The 21,894-nt window shown below is 42.6% G+C and overlaps 1 protein-coding gene across 2 annotated transcripts in view; it reads left to right on the plus strand.

Annotated features, from left to right (window-relative positions):
• The window catches only part of sp7 (Sp7 transcription factor), a 51,169-nt gene extending 30,128 nt beyond the window's left edge, over positions 1–21,041 (plus strand). For both annotated transcript variants that reach the window (XM_051924359.1, XM_028798503.2), the window contains exon 2: positions 17,598–21,041. In XM_051924359.1, coding sequence (XP_051780319.1) covers positions 17,631–18,905 — 1,275 coding nt within the window. In that variant the 5' untranslated portion in view covers positions 17,598–17,630 and the 3' untranslated portion in view covers positions 18,906–21,041. The remainder of the gene's footprint in view (positions 1–17,597) is intronic.
• Positions 21,042–21,894: the final 853 nt, after the last annotated feature.

Below are 21,894 nucleotides of genomic sequence, written 5' to 3' on the forward strand. Positions count from 1 at the left end.
GTTGTTAGAGACCAAGCCCACCCTAGCTGTGTCATCAGCTTGAAATTTAGCACACAGGTTCTTCTCACCATAAGCCCGGTATCTGACATTGCACTTTTGGCCTTGCCCTACCCTTGGTGGGACATGGAGGGACATCAACGTTGTAGTGGTAAGAAATTCTACTGTTGGAAAGGCAATGTAGTCATCTTCTTAATGTGTCAGATCTCTTTATAAAAGCAGTAGTGAACAGTAGTGACCTGAGACCAAGACTGGACTCCTTCGGTCCTGTGTCTCTTTAGAGAGTCCTTGGTACCACTGGTTTGAATTTGTGTTGCTCATGGAGTCCTGAATGAGACACATGACCTGCATTGTGAGGGAGTGTCAGTTACGGCACTTTGATAACCTGAGGGTGATCCGGCTCACAAGATTTATGTGGCTGGACGAGGCCGAGGGGACGCCCATGTAACATCTGGCTATGGCAGATAGAGGGTTATTTCTGAAGGATGGGACTGCCCGGGGGTTGACAACTGGGATCCTGAGCTGTTTCATCATGTATTGAGTACTGCAATACGCTGTATTGGTCCCTGCTCCCCAACTTCACCTGACCGGAACAATGATGTTATTCGACTTTGTGATTGGTCTCTACCTAGTCGGAATTTGGCCAATAAGAGGAGGATGCTTTGGTGGTGTCTCAGTAGCAGATTATTTGTAAAATTATTTTAAAACCACACCTTCATCTTTCTATGACTTTGGAAAGGATCCATAGATTTTGGACATCTTCATCCATCTCTGATCGGATGTCCATAGTGGTGGCAACAGAACTCTTCAGAACAGCTACATTTCATTTTAACACCAGGGTGTTGTACCGTGTTAGTCATTATGGATGTAGTGACAAGAAGTCAAACAAAATGACACCTTGTATTGGCTTTTTAGTTTTAATTCTTTTAGTTAGCCAATATAAGGTGCCATTTTGCTTGACTTCGCACTATTTCCCAGCAGAGAAACAGTGCCACACTCTCTGTGATGATGAGCACGCTTGAACCTCTACCAAGTAACCTCAGTTCAATTCCGACTTATTAAACTATTTAATTTTGCCTCGTTATCTGTGTCATGGCCCCAGGCATGTCCCAGTTTGGCCAAAGTTATATGTTGTACCAGAAGGAAGATCTAAAAAAGATATAGTAAGCACAAAAAGTTTAAGGGGAATAAAGTTGACCACCCCAGTTCATTCAACTAGTGAAAGAAGAAGGCGAGACTGGCAACGCTGACCTACAAATGCAGTGAGAGCTTCATGTCAATGTTCCCATTGTAAGCAAGATTCTGATTTGCCCCCAAGCCATAACAATGCAATTAGTACTGAAGTACCTTTTAAAAATCATCCATCCATCCATTATCCTACCTGCTATATCCTAACACAGGGTCAAGGGGGTCTGATGGAGCCAATCTCAGCCAACACAGGGCGCAAGGCAGGAACAAATCCCTGGGCAGGGCACCAGGCCACCGCAGGACACACACACTCACACACCAAGCACAATTTATAATCGCCAAAGCACCAAACCTGCATGTCTTTGGACTGTGGGAGGAAACCGGAGTACCCGGAGGAAACCCACGGAGACACGGGGAGAACATGCAAACCCCAGGAAGGGCGCCAGCCCACTGCAAGGCACACACTAGGGACAATTTAGGATCGCCAGTGCACCTAACCTGCATGTCTTTGGACTGTGGGAGGAAACCGACGCAGACACGGGAAGAACATGTAAACTCCACACAGGGAGGACCCGAGAACCAAACCCAGGTCTCCTAACTGTGAGGCAGCAGCGCTACCCACTGTGCCACGGTGCTGCCCTTTTAAAAATCAACATCCTATAATTACAACATACAAATCACTCATATAGGGCGGCACGGTGGCGCAGTGGGTAGCGCTGCTGCCTTGCAGTTGGGAGACCTGGGGACCCGGGTTCAGCTTCCCGGGCCCTCCCTGCGTGGAGTTTGCATGTTCTCCCCGTGTCTGCGTGGGTTTCCTCCGGGTGCTCTGGTTTCCTCCCACAGTTCAAAGACATGCTGGTTAGGTGGATTGGTGATTCTAAATTGGCCTTAGTGTGTGCTTGGTGTGTTTGTGTGTGTCCTGCGGTGGGTTGGCACCCTGCCTGGGATTGGTTCCTGCTTTGTGCCCTGTGTTGGCTGGGATTGGCTCCAGCAGACCCCCGTGACCCTGTGTTCGGATTCAGCGGGTTGGAAAATGGATGGATGGATGGAAATCACTCATATATGGCATGTGCATAACTACATGAACAGGTCCTGTTTGATCTGTTAAGTCTGGTGGATATATATATATATATATATATATATATATATATATATATATATATATATATATATATATATATATATATATATATATAATATTTGCAGCTGGAGATCCACAAAGGGAGAAAAATGAATCACTTATCATAAAGTAATTTTTATTCCTAGAGCTTTCAACCCCTGCCAGTGGTCTTCATCAGAGGATAATGCTTAGACTTACAAGAATCAAAGGCAATATATAGCAAAAAATTACATGGAGAGGGTGGGGGAGGTGGCTAAGTCAGTGTGATGGGGGGGAGGGTATTGGGTGTAAAGTCATGTTTATTATGAACATGTTCTTCTTAAGTCTGCATATACTGGATTTATGTCCAAGTGTCTGGTGATGGCGTTCTTATTTGATAACCAGGATTCGGCACTGACTTAGGCGCCTCCCCCACCCCCCTCCCCCCCCCCCACGTAATTTTTTGCTATATATTTTCTTTGATTCTTGTAAGTCTAATCGTTATCCTCTGATGAAGACCCCTGGCAGGGGTTGAAAGCTCAGGAATAAAAATTTTTTTATGATACGTGATTCATTTTTCTCCCTTTGTGGATCTCCAGCTGCAAATATGCAAACCGTATCACAGACATTCTTTTCCATATATATATATATACTGTGTGTATATATATATATATATATATATATATATATATATATATATAAAACACATAGTAAATATACAGTATACATAATGTGTGATATGTACAGTATAATATTTATATAGACAGGTATTATACGTCTGTGACCTGGGGTGTCGATAAGATCACCGTCCATTCTTTATGTTCTAAAGGAGGTTGGTGTTAGAACGGGTATCTGGCCTTCAAAACTTCTGCTTCAATACCCACAAAATTTGGGGGGCAACCTGCCAACCTGATGGAGCCTATGAAATGACCTTTCAACAGAAAGAGAGACTTATATTCATATGCTAGTGGGCTTCATTTGCCAACCCCTTCCTCCCCCCGCCAGGACTATGCATCGTTGAGAAAAGGGGGGCTAAATGCACCCCAAGGAGATGCGGTCGCTCCTCCGAAACTCCCTCTTAAACGGTGATACAATGGGAAATAAATAGGTTTTTTTTACCTCCTCTTTGCTCGATCAGCAGCTGGCTTGCTGCTGCTGCCTTGCCGCATGATCTGCATTTTGTGAGGCGCTTCAAATGTTTAAAAGTTTGTACAGCAGCTGTCCTTTTGTCTCACTGCATTGTCTCTCTTCTGCCCCAGACATCCTCAAACACTATTCAATCGCTTTTCGCTGTTCCATTATTTCACCAAGTAATATTTTCCATTTGTTTGCGCTAATGCGATCTTTACTCTCATTTTTTTGAGACTTTCGAATTTTCCTACTTCCATTATCTCTAACCTGCTCTGCATGTGTATCACGGGACTTGCTTCCAATTGTTGTAAGTCACTGGACATGAAAGTGTCTCTCTGTCTCTCACGTCTCGTCGCAGAGAAAAAAGTGTCATATCATCACAAGATTTTTTTTATAATAGAGAGATATATCCATCCATCTATACATACACTGTATATCCATCTATCCATCCATCCAGCCATTCTTGTTTAAATGACCTTTGTGCAGTTTTCTTGGGGGGAAAAAAAATCCAGGCATGGATGAGGTGACAGTTTGTTGTTGGGCACTCTGACACACTCAGCCACAGAATGTATGTAGGTATATATTGGATGATATCGAGCGTCTACTTTTATCTGTGACCCGGGAGTACTTCTGGTGGTAGGACACAGCCTTCTGGAAGCATCTCTGGATTGAGCAGAAATCCCTGAAAGTAGGGACTGTGAATTCCAGAAGCTCCCTCTGGCGACCTGCTATGGAACCCAAAAAGGGCTTCCTCACAGGACTACAGGTCCCAGCATGCCCTGCAGGTCTCCATGTGGGAAACCTAACTCAGGAGTGCTGCCATCTAGTGTACTGGGTTAGAAAATATTCAACAGTGTTCCTCTTCCCCGGGTCCTAGCAGTACCATCTTTTCTGATAAGATCTTTAGTTAGACTGAGCTCATGCTGGTACATTTAGGTCATGCTATAAATCCCCACGTGTCACGTCACTCCAAGATGTCACCACACAGACCTCCAGTGTATTTTTGAGCCTCTACATGTGAACATACAGACTTATGAAATTAATTTGTGCTTTGATTTCAGTGTTTGTGACTACACCCTGGAATGACGGGGCATCTTATCTTTAATTGTTATCCGCTTGTCATGTCTTGCAGCCTAAAAAAATATTTCGGCTCCATTTTTTTTTTTTGTATTTCATCAGAGACAAATCAACTTGTGGGTTGTTGTTTAAGAAGGACATGGCTGTCTGGAAATGCTTTGGCACACTCTGTCCAATTCAGCAGTTTGTCATAAATGGAGCCACTTAATTAGGTGACAATGATCTGTTTGTGATGTGGAGAACAGCTGTTGGAAAGGCAGGGGGGCTTGAACGAGGTTTAGCATCTGCAATTTACGAGCAGTTGAGGAGAATTCTGTGATAATCCCGAAATCAGAATGGCAATTGAATGAATTGTGTAAATCAAATCATCTGTTATTAAGCTGCTGAGAGTACCAGGGGGTGCAACTCATGGGCCGGAGCAGAGGGCCATTAATACACTGCTTCATCCAATGCCTTCCACTCATCTAGATGATGCCTGGTTGGAAGTACAGCCTAGTGGTGTTCAAGGCATTGGGCTCTTAACCACAGGGTCACAAGTGCTGTCCACCTCACAGTGTGTCAAAGAGGGAGGTGCGCCACCTGTTAGAGTTCAAATCCTATTTGTCCATTTTCTAACCCATTTCTGTGTTTCATTGTTGTAGTGGGTGGGGCAGGAAACAACCTTAGACATGGTGCCAGTCCTTTACAAGACACATACACACACCTGCAGTAGATATTTATAAATTTTCTCAGATAAAAGCTGCAGTAGAATAAAAAAAGGAAATGCCAAGGGCCCAATGGTTAAATATCCCTAGTGCTTGTTCAGCTCAATAAAAACAGTTAAAAATTCATGCCACCAACTACACTGGTTGATTTTGGCTGTTTTTTTTATACCCATGTGGCTTGCCTGTTTCATCGGGTAGTAGTGACAAAGTAAGGCTGCTATATTACAGTGATTGAGAAAATTAACAAAACGAAACAAATTCTAGTCAATATACCATCTTCGAATTCAGATGATCAAGAATGTGCAACTAATGCTTTGTGTTTAATTCCTAAGATGAATTCTCAAAACCTTATAATGGCAGGAGATATTAATTATGTATTAGTTTTTAAATTAGAGAGGTCCATCGCTTGTTGGTATCTGTTATGTTGTTATTATTATTTGTTTAAGTAGTATTCCATTTTAATCTTCTCCTTTTTAAACAATAAGGCAGGAACTAATCCCGGGCAGGGTGCCAACCCACCGCAGGACACACACAAACACACCCACCACACACTAGGGCCAATTTAGAATCGCCAATCCACCTGACCTGCATGTCTTTGGACTGTGGGAGGAAACCGGAGCGCCCGGAGGAAACCCACGCAGACACAGGGAGAACATGCAAACTCCACACAGGGAGGACCCGGGAAGCGAACCCAGGTCCCCAGATCACCCAACTGCGAGGCAGCAGCGCTATCCACTACGCCACCATGCCGCCCATGTGTGTATATGTATGTATATATATATATATATTGATATGTGTATATATATATATATGTATATATATGTGTATGTGTATCTGTATATATATATATATATATATATATATATATATATATATATACATATATATGTGTGTGTGTATATGTATATATGTGTATATGTAGATATGTGTATATGTATATGTATATATGTGTATATGTAGATATGTATATATATATGTATATATATGTTTATGTGTGTCTGTGTATGTATGTATATATATATATATATGACAGCAAAACTCATAACAATGACAACACAATTACATTGACAATCATGTTATGTTATTTTTAAAATGTTTCCTTTTTTTTTCATAACCTCTTTAACACACTACTTCTCCGCTGCGAAGCGCGGGTATTTTGCTAGTAATATATATATATACCAGGGTGGTCCAGATCTAATTATGCAATTATTGCATTGCATTGCATAAAAGTTAGATCTGGACCATCCTATACAAGGGACATTCAAAAATTTTCTGCACTTTTAGATTTTTGCTGGAAACGGTGAAGGCGGGAGGAGGAGTAATTGGGCATTAAAAAGTTGGTACAACGCTGGGAAAATTGCATCGCAAACAAAGATGATTATGCAGAAAGTGATGTGATTTGTTTTTGAAATTCTTAATAAATAGAGTTTAAAAAAAGTGTGGAAATTTTTGAACGTCCCTCTTATAGATGTGTGTATATATATATATATATATATATATATATATATATATATAAAGAGAGAGAGAGAGAGACAAAAGAACAGCTGCTGTACAGGCTTTTCAATAATCGACGCGCAGCGCGACATGCAGATCATGCAGCTCGGTAGCACAGAGCAGACAGCCAGCAGCCAGATCGGTCCACATCTCCTTAGCATGCGTTCAGTCATGTGAAGTGGGTGGCGCATGGCGCACACAGGGGTAGAGGGAGAGGGTGGGCTTGCGAAGAGAGCAGGGGGCAAAGCCCCCTAGTATATATATAAATACTGTATAAGTCAGTGACTTGATTAGTCTTATCTACTATGTATTTAATGAAACACTAAGGTCTGTGTGTGTGTCCAGTCCCTGCAAGCAATCTGATTGGTCAGTTTGGCTTTGTTGTGATTGGTCAGTTTGGCTTTGGTGATGCAATCAAAAGAGGAAGTATGAGAGTGTGTGACACATGAGGAAGAGTAAAGGAGTAGGAGGCACGCTGAGAGTTACCTTTAAAGATGGGCAGAATGAAAGGGGACAGGAAGTGAAAAATAGTGGCGGAGTCTGAGAAGCAGACCTTAATGGATTGCACTTTCTACTGAAGCAACAGAGTTTCAAACACATGAAGGTACAGAGGAAGGTGCTGATGGTACAAATAGGGCAGGAGATAGCAAATATTTTTAAATTTATTTGATTACCTGTCTGCATTTGGTAATGTGGCTAGTATTTAATAAAGCAGGGGTCCTCAGTCACAGTTCTGGAGTGCCGCAGTGGCTGCAGGTTTTCATTCCATCCAGTTTCGTAATTGGAAATCAGTCCTTGCTGAGCCACCTTTTGCGGATATAACAGCCAAACTGTGGTAACCCTTTTGATTCAGAATGCCAGTCACTCTGTGCAAATCATCAACTCTGCCTCCAACCCAAGAACCCCAGACCATCACACTTCCTCCTCCATGTTTGACAGTTGGTGACACACACTGAGGAATAATCCTGTCACCAACTCGATGGCAGACAAACACCCTGTGTGATGAACCGAAGATTTCAAATTTGGATTCATCGGTCCGTGAGACTTTGTTCAGTCTGCAGTAATCCACAGCTGGTATTTCAAGTCCCTGTTTTGTCCTTTAAAGAATGGCTTTCTTGCTGCCACTCGGCCTGTCAAACCTGCAGCACAAAGTCTCCTCTTCACAGTAGAAATGACACCCGCTTTTCAACCTCCGCTGTTAAGCTGTTGTGATGTGAGGCGCCTGTGATCATGCAAGCAAGTGACCCTCAGAAACTTGTCTTCTGATTGGGTGGTGACTTTGGCTCTGCCAGCTCTCTTACTATCAGAGCGTCTTTCATTTTCCAACTGTCTTTGGATTGTGTAGGACACCACTGGACTCCCTGACACTTTGCTGTTGTTTACTGTTCCTCTAAATGAAAGGCCTACACTTCTAAGGGTAATGATGCTCTGTCACATTTGATTTGTTCATTGCCATTTTCTTGCCATTGTCACTAGAATATTGCCCAAGTAGTACTTCAGAGGGCGTAGTAACACAGGCTGCTCTAACTTTACTTTAAGACACTCAGAGGGTTTTTAAAGTAATCACCTGAAGTTGGGACACCTGTGCAAATTGTTTGCTCCAACTTACAAGGCTTCATTTACTTGAACTGATGCAGCACATCTGTAGGTTGTAATCTATTAGTTGTTCCCTGAACAAGGCTCATTTATAATATTCTGATATTTCCTTTTTTTTCAGTTTTTGCTAACCTTAACTTTAAATTTAAACCACTGATAATTTGCTGCATAGCTTTTCGCCATTTTAGGTCATTCATTGCATTTCAACTGATTCAATTTTATGAAAAACTGAGTGTATATAGCACCACGAAGCTAGAGAGGTCACAGCACTCTGTCCAGTTTATTATTGAGGAATAAGCAAGAGAATAGCAAGCTGAGTAACGCCCATTGTCTCTGAGAGCAGATTTCTCTTTTCATTAGAAAAGCTCAACTGCTCAATTGGTATCACTGTCAAAGATGATTTTATTATCATTTACATATTTGGATGACGCTCTTATCCATTTATGATATAATTGCTTCCATTTCATTTGCCTTTCCAATTGGAGCACAGGTAGGTGAAGTAACCTGCTCAGGGTCACACAGTGTCAAATTTGAACCCACAGCCTCAGAGCTTGAAGGTTTGAAGTTCAAAACCTTAATCCGTACAACACACTGCCTGCCCTAGGATCGTATTATTCTCTTTAAATTACCCCATTGAATCAATCATTAAATCACCATTGTACACAGTGTTATTAATAGCATGCACCATGACAAGGAGCCAATGGGGTTACAATGTACTGTCAACTTTGACAAATGAACGTACAAAATTAGGAATAAATGAAAGTGATGAAGAAATTGAGAAAATCCATCCATCCATTATCCAACCCGCTATATCCTAACACAGGGTCACGGGGGTCTGCTGGAGCCAATCCCAGCCAACACAGGGCGCAAGGCAGGAACAAATCCCTGGGCAGGGCACCAGGCCACCGCAGGACACACACACACACACACCAAGCACAATTTAGGATCACCAATGCACCAAACCTGCATGTCTTTGGACTGTGGGAGGAAACCGGAGTACCCAGAGGAAACCCACGGAGACACGGGGAGAACATGCAAACTCCACGCAGCAAGGACCCGGGAAGCGAACTGCGAGGCAGCAGCACTACCACTGTGCCACCGTGCAGCCCGAAATTGAGAACAGCTGTCAGCAAAGCGACCCTGCTTCCATCCTTGTTACCAAAACAACACAGACGCCCCTTCACTTGAAGCTGCTAAGCGGCGGTGTGCACTTTTAAAATGATGACCCGAGAAAACCAACAAAGCTCTCCAGTCACTGGGGTCCCTGGACTGGTTGGAGTGGGGTCTGTAATGAAGCGGCGTGGTGGTAGAGCTGCTGCTTCGGAGTAAGAAGATCGCGGTTATCGCCACTGGTGATCCTTGTGTGGAGTTTCCTCCCACAGTCCGAGGATGTGCAGGTTAGGTGGATCGGCGATGATAAATTGACCCCTCGTGTGTGTGTGTGTTCATGCTGCAATTACCTTGCACCCTACTTGTCGGGATATTCTCCAGATGCACCACAATCCTGCCTTCGAATTCGGGGGTTAAGCTCATTAGTGGGTCCCCCTTAACCACCCCCTTCCATATTAATTAATACACGTACAAAGCCTACGCATTCTAAGGACTTAACATATGAGCCGTAATGACATTATAGGAGGAGCCGCTGATTTTTGGACACAGTGCGGGTCCGTGGAGTTTGCTTTCTTGAGTGTCAAGCCTGAACGAGGCTGCATTGTCAGCAGTGGCCCATGGTGGTGGGCCATTGGCATGTTGTTGTTGTCACCTACTGCAAATTTATCTTGTTCTCTCGTTATTTAAGTCTTCATCTGCATCTGCCACACAGCTTTCTGTGTTATTTGCTCGGTCACTTTTTTCACCTCTCCGATTTTAGTCGCTTTGGTCTGCTCCATGTACTTTGCCATTGAAGCTAGATAGATAGATAGATAGATAGATAGATAGATAGATAGATAGATAGATAGATAGATAGATAGATAGATAGATAGATAGATAGATAGATAGATAGATAGATAGATAGATAGATAGATAGATAGATAGATAGATAGATAGATAGATAGATAGATAGATAGATAGATAGATAGATACTTTATTAATCTCAAGGGGAAATTCACATACTCCAGCATTAAATTAAAGAGTAATAATAATGCAGGTAAAAACAGACAATAACTTGAAATAATGTTAACATTTATCCCCCCGGGTGGAATTGAAGAGTCACATAGTTTGGGGGAGGAACGATCTCCTCAGTCTGTCAGTGGAGCAGGACAGTGACAGCAGTCTGTCGCTGAAGCTGCTCCTCTGTCTGGAGATGATCCTGTTCAGTGGATGCAGTGGATTCTCCATAATTGATAGGAGCCTGCTGAGCGCCCGTCGCTCTGCCACAGATGTTAAACTGTCCAGCTCCGTGCCTACAATAGAGCCTGCTTTCCTCACCAGTTTGTCCAGGTGTGAGGCGTCCTTCTTCTTAATGCTGCCTCCCCAGCACACCACCGTGTAGAAGAGGGCGCTCGCTACAACCGTCTGATAGAATATCTGCAGCATCTTATTACAGATGTTGACGGACGCCAGCCTTCTAAGGAAGTATAGTCGGCTCTGTCCTCTCTTACACAGAACATCAGTATTGGCAGTCCAGTCCAATTTATCATCCAATTATATCAGGTATTTGTAGGTCTGCACCATCTGCACACAGTCATCTCTGATGATCACGGGGTCCAGGAGGGGCCTGGTCCTCCTAAAATCCACCACCAGCTCTTTGGTTTTTCTGGTGTTCAGGTGTAGGTGGTTTGAGTCGCACCATTTAACAAAGTCCTTGATTAGGTCCCTATATTCCTCCTCCTGCTCACTCCTGATGCAGCCCACGATAGCAGTGTCATCAACGAACTTTTGCATGTGGCAGGACTCCGAGTTGTGTTGGAAGTCTGATGTATATAGGCTGAACAGGACCGGAGAAAGTACAGTCCCTTGTGGAGCTCCTGTGTTGCTGACCACAATGTCAGACCTGCAGTTCCCGAGACGCACATACTGAGGTCTGTTTTTATGGTAGTCCATGATCCATGCCACTAGGTATGAATCTACTCCCATCTCTGTCAGCTTGTCCCTGAGGAGCAGAGGTTGGATGGTGTTGAAGGCACTAGAGAAGTCTAGAAACATAATTCTTACAGCACCACTGCCTCTGTCAAAGTGGGAGAGTGATCGGTGTAGCATATAGATGATGGCATCCTCTGCTCCCACCTTCTCCTGGTATGCGAATTGCAGAGGGTCAAGGGCGTGGCAGACCTGTGGCCTCAGGTGGTGAAGCAGCAGCCTCTCCATGGTCTTCATCACATGTGATGTCATTGACCAGATGTAGTTGTCAGTTGGCTCGATGGTTCATTGCTGGGCTGTGTAGTTCCTTGTAGCTCCATTGCTTGACAAAGCACCGTTTCATTCTGGAAGGGTTCTCTGCTTATGAAGTTGCTTTGAAAAACCTCCTGATATTTTGAAAAAAAAAATAACAAAATAAAGAAAAAACTGAAGTCTTTAATGTATGGTATGCTACCTGGCAGAACACTAACAGATTAAGAGAACCAGCCTGTGTGATTGCATGCAGGGAGAGTCTCTTTATAATGGTAAGCCTTTGGTATTTCACAGATCTGTTACCATCTAGTCATGGAGTTTTACAGTAAAGAGCATTTCATTGGGTTCATTGGGTCTTATGGCATCGTTGTCAAGAACCACACTGGCACCTTTATTTTTAAGAGATATAGTAAATAACCACAAATATATTGTAACAGATTTTGGGAATTCCAAGAAGCCAGGATTTTCAAAGGACTCTTTCTGGGCACAAAGCGCAGGCTAAGCTCAGGTTTTCTTATTCTGTTAGTGTCCTGCAAAGTAGCCATACATTCAAATTTTTTTCTACCTATTAGAAGTTTTTCAAAGCATAAGGAACCAACTTCACATCCAAAGAAGCTTTCCCAGAATGAAATATAGTCCTTTGTCAAGCAATAGGAACCACACAATAAAGTAAAGAACCATAAAGTGACATTAAAGAACTAGCACTTTTAAAATTGTAGTGGGATACATCAGATCAAGTAAACGTGAACTCGGCCTGTAATGAATAAACAGTTTACATATTTTAAAATGCTCAGCTTTTACAGAGTATAAAATTAGCTTTAATTAATTCAAAGAAAACGTGTGCGCTTTCACCCTTATAAATTCAGATCATTTAAATTAATAAGGCATTTTACATGGCAATCGCTCGTTCTAGGTATGACGTTATCTGCAAGCAGCTTCTCCAACTTATAGGGAAAACTCGGGGGTTAGTGGCAGGATTGGCACTCCAGCCAATGTAAAAACAAAACTGAAAGTGTTCCAGTGTGGCACTTAGGTGTCACCTGCTGCACTCGGGTCCCAATCCGGGTGATTCGTCGAGTGGTGGGTGTGGCAACGCGCTGTATCAGCGCATGCTCCCAACCGCTCTCTCTCTCGCTCTCTCTCTCTCTCAAACTAATAAAACCAGTTCACCGCTTTTTGAATACATTCAGAATTTTCATTCACTGTAGTTTTGTTACGTGCTTTTCATTCTTTCTAACAGTATACGCAATGTTTTGCAATTAAATCTTCTTTTTTTCGGCTGCTCCCGTTCGTTGTTGCCACAGCGGATCATCTTTATTGTTGCCCGCATATTGATTTGGCAAAATTTTACACCGGATGCCGTTCCAGACGCAACCCTACCTATTTATCCGGGCTTGGGACCGGCACGAAGAAACACACTGGTTTGTGCAGTGTATTTGTATTTTAAACAATTTTTATTGATTTGGTATAATTATCATTATCCAACCTGTGGCTGGGTTAATCCTTTGCAATTAAATGAGCCTATTATACGCAAATCTAAGTGTATGGAAGTATATTCATTTGTAGAGAATTTAATAGACAATTATTGCAGAAACGAAATGAAAATTTACTGTTAAAAATGAAGAGATGAAGTGCTGCCATAGTGCGTCCGCCTGCACCTTGTGACGTTGAAGTGTTTTAGGTTAACAATAGCAACATAACAGTACATAACAAACAGTGTTGTTGACTTTATTTATCTCATTTAAAATTCATATAAGTTACAAAAATCGTGTTTGTCGATATTACGTTGCAATTTCTAGTTTTGTTGATATAATTCTCTTAGATGTCACATTAACACAGTTAAATCACGTTGAAACTCAACCATTATTTTTTTTTTCTTTTAATAGAAGAGTAGTCGGCCCCGGGTGTCATTGTCTTTGCTCATATCTTATATTACTCTTGCTCAAAATTAACACTTTTTAATATTGAGAATATAGTATGTCTATTTTTGCTACACGAATAACTTTAAATAAGGTAAACAACTTTAATGTTTGTGACTATCCTGTATTTGCATAAAGAATAGCCAGTGGGTACGTGGATCCACACCTACTTATGTGGAGACCCTTGGGAGGTCCTGCGCTCGACCACTCAGGTCGTGTGTCGCATCAAATCTCAGTCCAGATTCTATTCATGTTTCACTGGTGGAACTCTGACTCCCTCAAAACGCTCAAGAATCTTCTGAGGACTCCCCTGTTTGGTGAAGTTCTGCCTGACTAATAGCTTTTATAAATCTGGGGAGTGTTAACTCGCTTAGATTTTATTCTGCGCTCCTCACTTGTGATGATTCATTTTCTTCCCAAACACTCACCAGACCGGAGTAACTTGATTAGGTTGACCTCCTTTTCTGAGTTGCTTTGGACAGAAGAGTCTACCACACAAATAAATGAAAACAGAAATTGCATTTGTGGTCCAAGAGACCCCCACATCTGTATAAATTTTGAAACAAAGTTAAAAGACTTTCAGTAAGTTGACTTTGTCCTGAATTCTGTGGATTTTGAGTGGTTGTGGATGCTATTATATAACACTTTTTTTAAACATTGACAAATTTGTTGGCCACCCTACATCAGAAAAGTATTTTTTCTTTGCCTCAAGTATTACAGAATTAGCAATGATAAAAAAAAGACAGAAAACTATTATCCAAAATAAATGGCAAATGAAATGGCCTTTTGTATTTTTAACAATTTTTATTGATTCAGTATAAATATCCATCCATCCATTATCCAACCCGCTATATCCTAACTACAGGGTCAGGGGGTCTGCTGGAGCCAATCCCAGCCAACACATGGTGCAAGGCAGGAACAAATCCTGGGCAGGTCACCAGCCCACCGCAGGGAACACACACACACACACACACACACACACATACATACACACACACACACACACTAGGGCCAATTTAGAATCGCCAATCCACCTAACCTGCATGTCTTTGGACTGTGGGAGGAAACCGGAGCACCCGGAGGAAACCCACACAGACACGGGGAGAACATGCAAACTCCACACAGGGTGAACCCGGGTCTCCTAACTGCGAGGCAGCAGTGCTACCCACTGTGCCACCATGCCATCAGTATAAATAATCATTTAAGTTCATTCAATCATATGTTTAATTGAGTGTATTATTATTATTATTATTATTTCTTTAGCAGAAGCCTTTATCCAAGGCGACTTACAAAGCAAGTTAAATACATACAAGAATGAAGGTGCACGCATCCAAAGCAACAGACAACAAGATAAGAAGCAAATACAATGGTGTTAGAATAATGACATAATCGCACCTGAAGCTAACATGCTCCAACAATTCGCATCCTGAAGTCTTATTATTATATAAATAATTTTCTTAAATTAAAATACCTAAAGAAGTTCAATTGTGTAAATAAGAAAAAAATACATATTAAAAAATTCCATGATAAATTTAAATGGATATTTGTCATAAAATTGAAATTTGAAAGTTTTTAAATTGATTTTGCAATTTCTGTACAATATTCATTATTGATTGATTGATTGATTGGCTGTATTATCTGTCCTTTATGTCTGCATTTTTTTGTTTTTATGCTTCTGAATTTTGACCTGAGATTCAGTATGATGGAAATTTGTCATACAATTGAAATGTATACAGTAAATCTTATAAATAGGACTCATGCAATGTCATTTTTTCATTATCTGTATAGCTTGTGGTGTTTCACAAATCTGTGACCACCTACTTCAGTGATTTATGGTTCTAACTAAATAACTCTTCTCTCTCTTTCGGGTGCCCTTATGACATCACTCTGAAGGTACCTTCAATTTTAAGAGTGTAAGGCAGGGCCCCAGGATGCTCACCAGTGATAGGCCTACTTTTTTGGGGCCCTGATGCTTGAACAGTTATGGGCCGCTTTTCAACCAGCAATGAGGTCTGGGTACCCAGTTTTGTTTTTTTCAATGGGGCTGTCCCATGACAGATTATCATTATTTATTTATTTTTTTTAGTAAATCTAAACCCTGCTTCTTAGATTTTGATTAAAATTGCTGTATTGGATTACAGTTAGGTCCATAAATATTTGGACAGAGACAACTTTTTTCTAATTTTGGTTCTGTACATTACCACAATGAATTTTAAATGAAACAACTCCGATGCAGTTGAAGTGCAGACTTTCAGCTTTAATTCAGTGGGGTGAACAAAACGATTGCATAAAAATGTGAGGCAACTAAAGCATTTTTTTAACACAATCCCTTCATTTCAGGGGTTCAAAAGTAATTGGACAATTGACTCTGGCTATTTCATGGGCAGGTGTGGGCAAGTCCGTCATTATGTCATTATCAATTAAGCAGATAAAAGGCCTGGAGTTGATTTGAGGTGTGGTGCTTGCATGTGGAAGATTTTGCTGTGAACAGACAACATGCGGTCAAAGGAGCTCTCCATGCAGGTGAAAGAAGCCATCCATAAGCTGCAAAAACAGAAAAAACCCATCTGAGAAATTGCTACAATATTACGAGTGGCAAAATCTACAGTTTGGTACATCCTGAGAAAGAAAGCAAGCACTGGTGAACTCAGCAACGCAAAAAGACCTGGACGTCCACGGAAGACAACAGTGGTGGATGATCGCAGAATCATTTCCATGGTGAAGAGAAACCCCTTCACAACAGCCAACCAAGTGAACAACACTCTCCAGGGGGTCGGCGTATCGATATCCAAGTCTACCATAAAGAGAAGACTACATGAAAGTAAATACAGAGGGTGGACTGCAAGGTGCAAGCCACTCATAAGCCTCAAGAATAGAAAGGCTAGATTGGACTTTGCTAAAGAACATCTAAAAAAGCCAGCAGAGTTCTTTTAAAACATTCGTTGGACAGATGAAACCAAGATCAACCTCTACCAGAATGATGGCAAGAAAAAAGTATGGAGAAGGCGTGGAACAGCTCATTATCCAAAGCATACCACATCATCTGTAAAACACGGTGGAGGCAGTGTGATGGCTTGGGCGTGCATGTCTGCCAGTGGCACTGGGACACTAATGTTTATTGATGATGTGACACAGGACAGAAGCAGCCGAATGAATTCTGAGGTGTTCAGAGACATACTGTCTGCTCAAATCCAGCTAAATGCAGTCAAATTGATTGGGCGGCATTTCATGATACAGATGGACAATGACCCAAAACATACAGCCAAAGCACCTCTAGAGTTTATTAAAGCAAAGAAGTGGAAAATTCTTGAATGGCCAAGTCAGTCACCTGATCTTAACCCAATTGAGCAGGCAGTTCACTTGTTGAAGACTAAACTTCAGACAGAAAGGCCCACAAACAAACAGCAACTGAAAGTCGCTGCAGTAAAGGCCTGGCAGAGCATTAAAAAGGAGGAAACCCAGCATCTGGTGATGTCCAGGAGTTCAAGACTTCAGGCTGTCATTGCCAGCAAAGGGTTTTCAACCAAGTATTAGAAATGAACATTTTATTTCCAGTTCTTTAATTTGTCCAATTAATTTTGAGCCCATGAAATGAAGGGATTGTGTTAAAAAAATGCTTTAGTTGCCTCACATTTTTATACAATTGTTTTGTTCACCCCACTGAATTAAAGCTGAAAGTCTGCACTTCAACTGCATCTGAGTTGTTTCATTTAAAATTCATTGTGGTAATGTACAGAACCAAAATTAGAAAAAAGTGGTCTCTGTCCAAATATTTATGGACCTAACTGTATCTCACATGTCAAAGTCACTGGTGTGAATATAAATTTCCTATGCGTTATCGTTTTTGAGTTATGGGGCAGACAAAAGTTGAAGCTTAATCCTTGAAGCTTAAGCTTCATTCGTTTCATAGTAGAAGATCCGCCCCTGGTGCCCACCCTGTTCTGCCCATGGGGTTGTGGTTGGTTGGGATGCTTAGTTTATGATATTTGTAATTTTGAATTTCAAACTGAGCCTCAGTCTTGAAAGCCCCCTTTTTTTTTCTTATTTCCCTCTTCTCTGCAGGATGAGGCACGCTATGGTTCAAGCCCTCTGGCTATGCTGACAGCAACCTGCAATAAATTTGGAGGCTCCAGTCCAGTGAGAGATTCAGCAACTCCCAGCAAAACAGGAAACGGCAACCCTGTGAAGAAAGCCTACGGCCTGAGCTCCGAGCTCCAGACACCCAAAAGCAGCAGGAGTCCAGAAGGAATGGGGGACCCGTATCCTGGATCGTTCGCCGGAGGAAATGGACTCATGACCCAATCTGGAAGCCCACAGGCTTCCACCACCTATGGTGCTGACTACAACCCCTTCCCGCATTCTTTCCCACCTTCGTCCACTTCTCAGGACCCCTCGCTCTTAGTGTCTAAGACCCATGCCTCCGCAGACTGTCTGACGAGTGTCTACACCTCCTTAGACATGCCTCACCCTTACGGCTCTTGGTATAAAGCTAGCATCCATCCTGGCATCTCTACCGCTTCTGCAAATCCAACATCCTCCTGGTGGGATGTGCATTCCAACACCAACTGGCTGAGCGCCGCGCAGACACAGCCTGACAGCCTACAAGCTTCTCTGCAGCCCGTGCCCCCTCAGGCTTCTCTAAGCCCCCAGCTGCCTAGTTACAGTTCTGAGTTCACCTCCTTGAGTCCAACTCCTTATTCCACAGTAGGACTTGGCTCTTCCTCCCATCTGCTTCCCTCCAGCCAACATATGCTAACCCAGGATATGTACAAGCCCAAGCCAGTTGCCAACAGCTCACTGATGGAAAGCCCAATTGGTCTGAAACCATCGAGAAGTTCTGGCTATGGGGGGTCCACTCCCGGCCGCTCATCTTGTGATTGCCCCAACTGCCAGGAACTGGAGAGGTTGGGCGCTTCAGCCGCTAGTCTCAGAAAGAAGCCCGTCCACAGCTGCCACATTCCAGGCTGTGGGAAGGTTTATGGCAAGGCGTCCCACCTGAAAGCCCACCTGCGCTGGCACACGGGGGAAAGGCCCTTCGTGTGCAACTGGCTCTTCTGCGGCAAGCGGTTCACACGCTCGGACGAGCTGGAGAGACACGTGCGCACGCACACCCGAGAGAAGAAGTTCACCTGCCTGCTGTGCAACAAGCGCTTCACGCGCAGCGACCACCTGAGCAAGCACCAGAAGACACACGCTGAGGGGGTGGTGCCAGGGAAGCCGGGAACTGAAGGGGTGGACGGGGAACGGGAGGGCACTCCAGAAACGGGCTCTCCAGCCGGTAACGGGATTCCCGACGGCACGGCCAACGATGAAGAGAAGGCGACAAACGCCACCAGCCCCGAACACGCCGGAGGGCTTCTGGAGATCTGATTGCCAAGTAGAAGGACTTTTGGAAGAAACGGGGCGGGGCGGGGTGGATGGGTGGGCGTGGTTTGTGTGCTAGGATTGACAGCACCGTAATATTTCGAAAAATAACGGAGCCAAAGACAAGTTGTGTGGTTGTGAGAGGAGAACGCCGGTTTGCCATATCGGACCTTTATGCAGTGGACGAACGTGAGAGGTTTTCTTGTTGCGTCACCAGAATCATCAGGCTTTGATCGGCCGCCTCCAATCAGAAATCAGTCGGCATTTCCAAGATCACGATGGACACTTCCGGTTGGTTGTTGTCTTGTATTCAGGACTGAACAGTGAACTGCAAGCTGCTGCCATAATCTCAGGCTGTACAACGGAAAATGGGCGGCTGAACGCCGGTGACGTCAGAGAAAGGAACTATATACGGTATATATTCTGTACGAAAAAAAAAGTGGGCCAATGACCACACCGGAATCCAGATTGGATGAACTGGACGGAATCCGACTGCCCCGTCATCTGGAGGACTTCAAACGTTCTGACTGGCTACGTGAGGGAGAGTGTTGATGGACATATTGTGCTGGAAATGAATGGGCGATATGACGAAATGAATTACTAGTATTAATAATAATCGGGGATTTTAATTTAAGACAAACTAAAATTATACACATATTTATATATTAAGTTATGACCTAAAGTGCTGTAACTAACCACTTTTCTCCCCCCAACCCGAAAGACTTGACGCCCTTCTTATAATTACAGCACCTTGACAGGTCGAGAAAGCCAAATGAATAAACCGCTAAATTGGGGGGTCGTTGTTAGCGTGTAACCTGTGACGTGTAAAGTTTTACGTTTAAAAATGCTTTCTTTCTTTCTTTCTTTCTTTCTTTCTTTCTTTCTTTCTTTCTTTCTTTCTTTCTTTTTTAATTATTATTATTATTATTATTATTCGCTGTTTTTAGAATAACGTGGCCGATGGATTAAGCTGTTTTAAAAGCAAGTGCCTTTTCACACACCAAAGAAAAAAAAAGTTTTAATGCAACTTCTTGCTTCAGTAGTAAATGCGATAATCAAAGTAGGCTTCTTTGTATTTTTTATATTTGAATTTATCTTCTTTTTTTAATTTTAACTTATTTATTTCATCGTGTGTGACAGAGTACAGTTTATCGCTCAAGCCGCAGTGATTCACACTTTCTAGTTGAAATGTCCGTGGGGCGTTTTGAGATGTTAGTCGTATTTATAAAGTTTGGGTATACGTTTCTGCTATTTCTGCTACTATATTAATAACTAGATGGTCAATGCATGGCAACCACATGATTTCTTTTTTCCACAGAAGATTAGAACGGATTGAGTCAACTCCTGGTGAGTCCTCCAGACCACCAAGAAGGGTGGTTTGTACATCCCCCCCAAATTCACCGCAGCCTAATTGATCCTTATGTTCTGCCGGGTAACAAGATCTTCCGACAGCCGCGCGAGCTCAGCTGGGCAGTCTGGCTGCGGGCTGTGGAGATGAAGATGAGGACGGTCTGTCTGCTCTGCCAAGGGGGGCATATGCAGTCTTCCCTTTACTACTTCACCTTAAAATACAGCCCACCCAATTGTTTCTTCGGTTTTCACCCCAATTCCGTTATCCCGAACATTATAGACAGACCCCTTGATGTTGTCCTCCCTATTAAACCGCATCACAAGGGAGGAACTGAACGACCCTGGGTGACACATTAGCTCATAGTTCCTAATACTTCTGCTAAAAGTTCTTCACTCAATGTTTAATACTCAAAAGTAGAAATACCAAAGTGCTTCTGCAGAGCAATGGAATTGGGGAACCATTCTTGCTTATCAAAAGTACCATCCACGTGAAAGTTACAGAAAGATTCTTTATTTATTTAGTGCAACGTACCCGCCATGAGCAGACTGTAACAGATCTGTGAAATCTGAAAAAGACTCTCGTCACATATCCCACGGGCTGAGTTAATCAGGTAGCTCCTATAAAGATTTCTGTTTTGTACGCAAAGCGCAAAGAACCAACTGCATATGCAAAGAAACCTTCCGGGAATTAAATAGGTCTGTATCAAGCAATGGTCCAACGGGGAAACTACACCGTGAAGTAAACTACCACTACAGAACCAGCAGCCATTACAGAATCGTGATGTGTATCAATGTAAAGAAATCACATGGAGGCTGTGGAGCTGCGACTGAGCATCGCTGGGCACTACGTCACCAGGCTTCCTCTGTATTTTCTGCATTCGCTAGATAAGAACCAGGATTTTTAATAGTGGAGTTCGCGAGTCCTCTACGGTGGAAAAGAAATTTTACATTTGCAAGAAGAGAAGAGCACAGCAGATTAAACAGTCGATTCATGTTGTTTTGCTTCCGCAATGTTCGCCGTGTTCTCTCTGTGTGACCAAACTAATGCAAATGACATTGACCTGAATACAAAATGAAATTCAGGCTTCAATGTCATATATAAGCAGTAGAGAGAGAATATATATATACTGTATAGATGTATTTCACTGTTACGGCCGGACTGATCAGAGGTGCAAGTGTTTTAAGAAAGTACAATCAAGCTGTCCCAGAACGACCAGCACTCACATTACAACCGTCACAAATAATCTACCAGTAGGAGTTTATTCTTAGTGATTCAGCAAATCTATCGATGCATGTTATGTAGCGCCTTTCAAAATTTTCACTCAAAGCATTTTGTTTAAATGAACTGTCAATTACACTGCAATAAAGAAAGAAAACATCTGGGCTGTTTGTGCATCATATGTTAAAAACAAATTAAAAAATAATAAATTCTTGCACGTTTCATACGTCATTTTTGCCTTCAAATCCATAAAGGATTTGCTGGTTTTCATTTTGTCACTTTTTATTCCTATAACGTTTCTTGCCGTTAATTTCGGTCTCCGCCTAATCTGATCAATGGACCTCTTGTCAGAGCCCTTGAAACTGGTTTAAGAAGTCGGTCACACACACACACACACTCACACACACACACACACACACACACATT

This window comes from Erpetoichthys calabaricus, chromosome 3 (assembly GCF_900747795.2).
Source record: "Erpetoichthys calabaricus chromosome 3, fErpCal1.3, whole genome shotgun sequence".
In the NCBI taxonomy this organism is placed as follows: domain Eukaryota; kingdom Metazoa; phylum Chordata; class Cladistia; order Polypteriformes; family Polypteridae; genus Erpetoichthys; species Erpetoichthys calabaricus.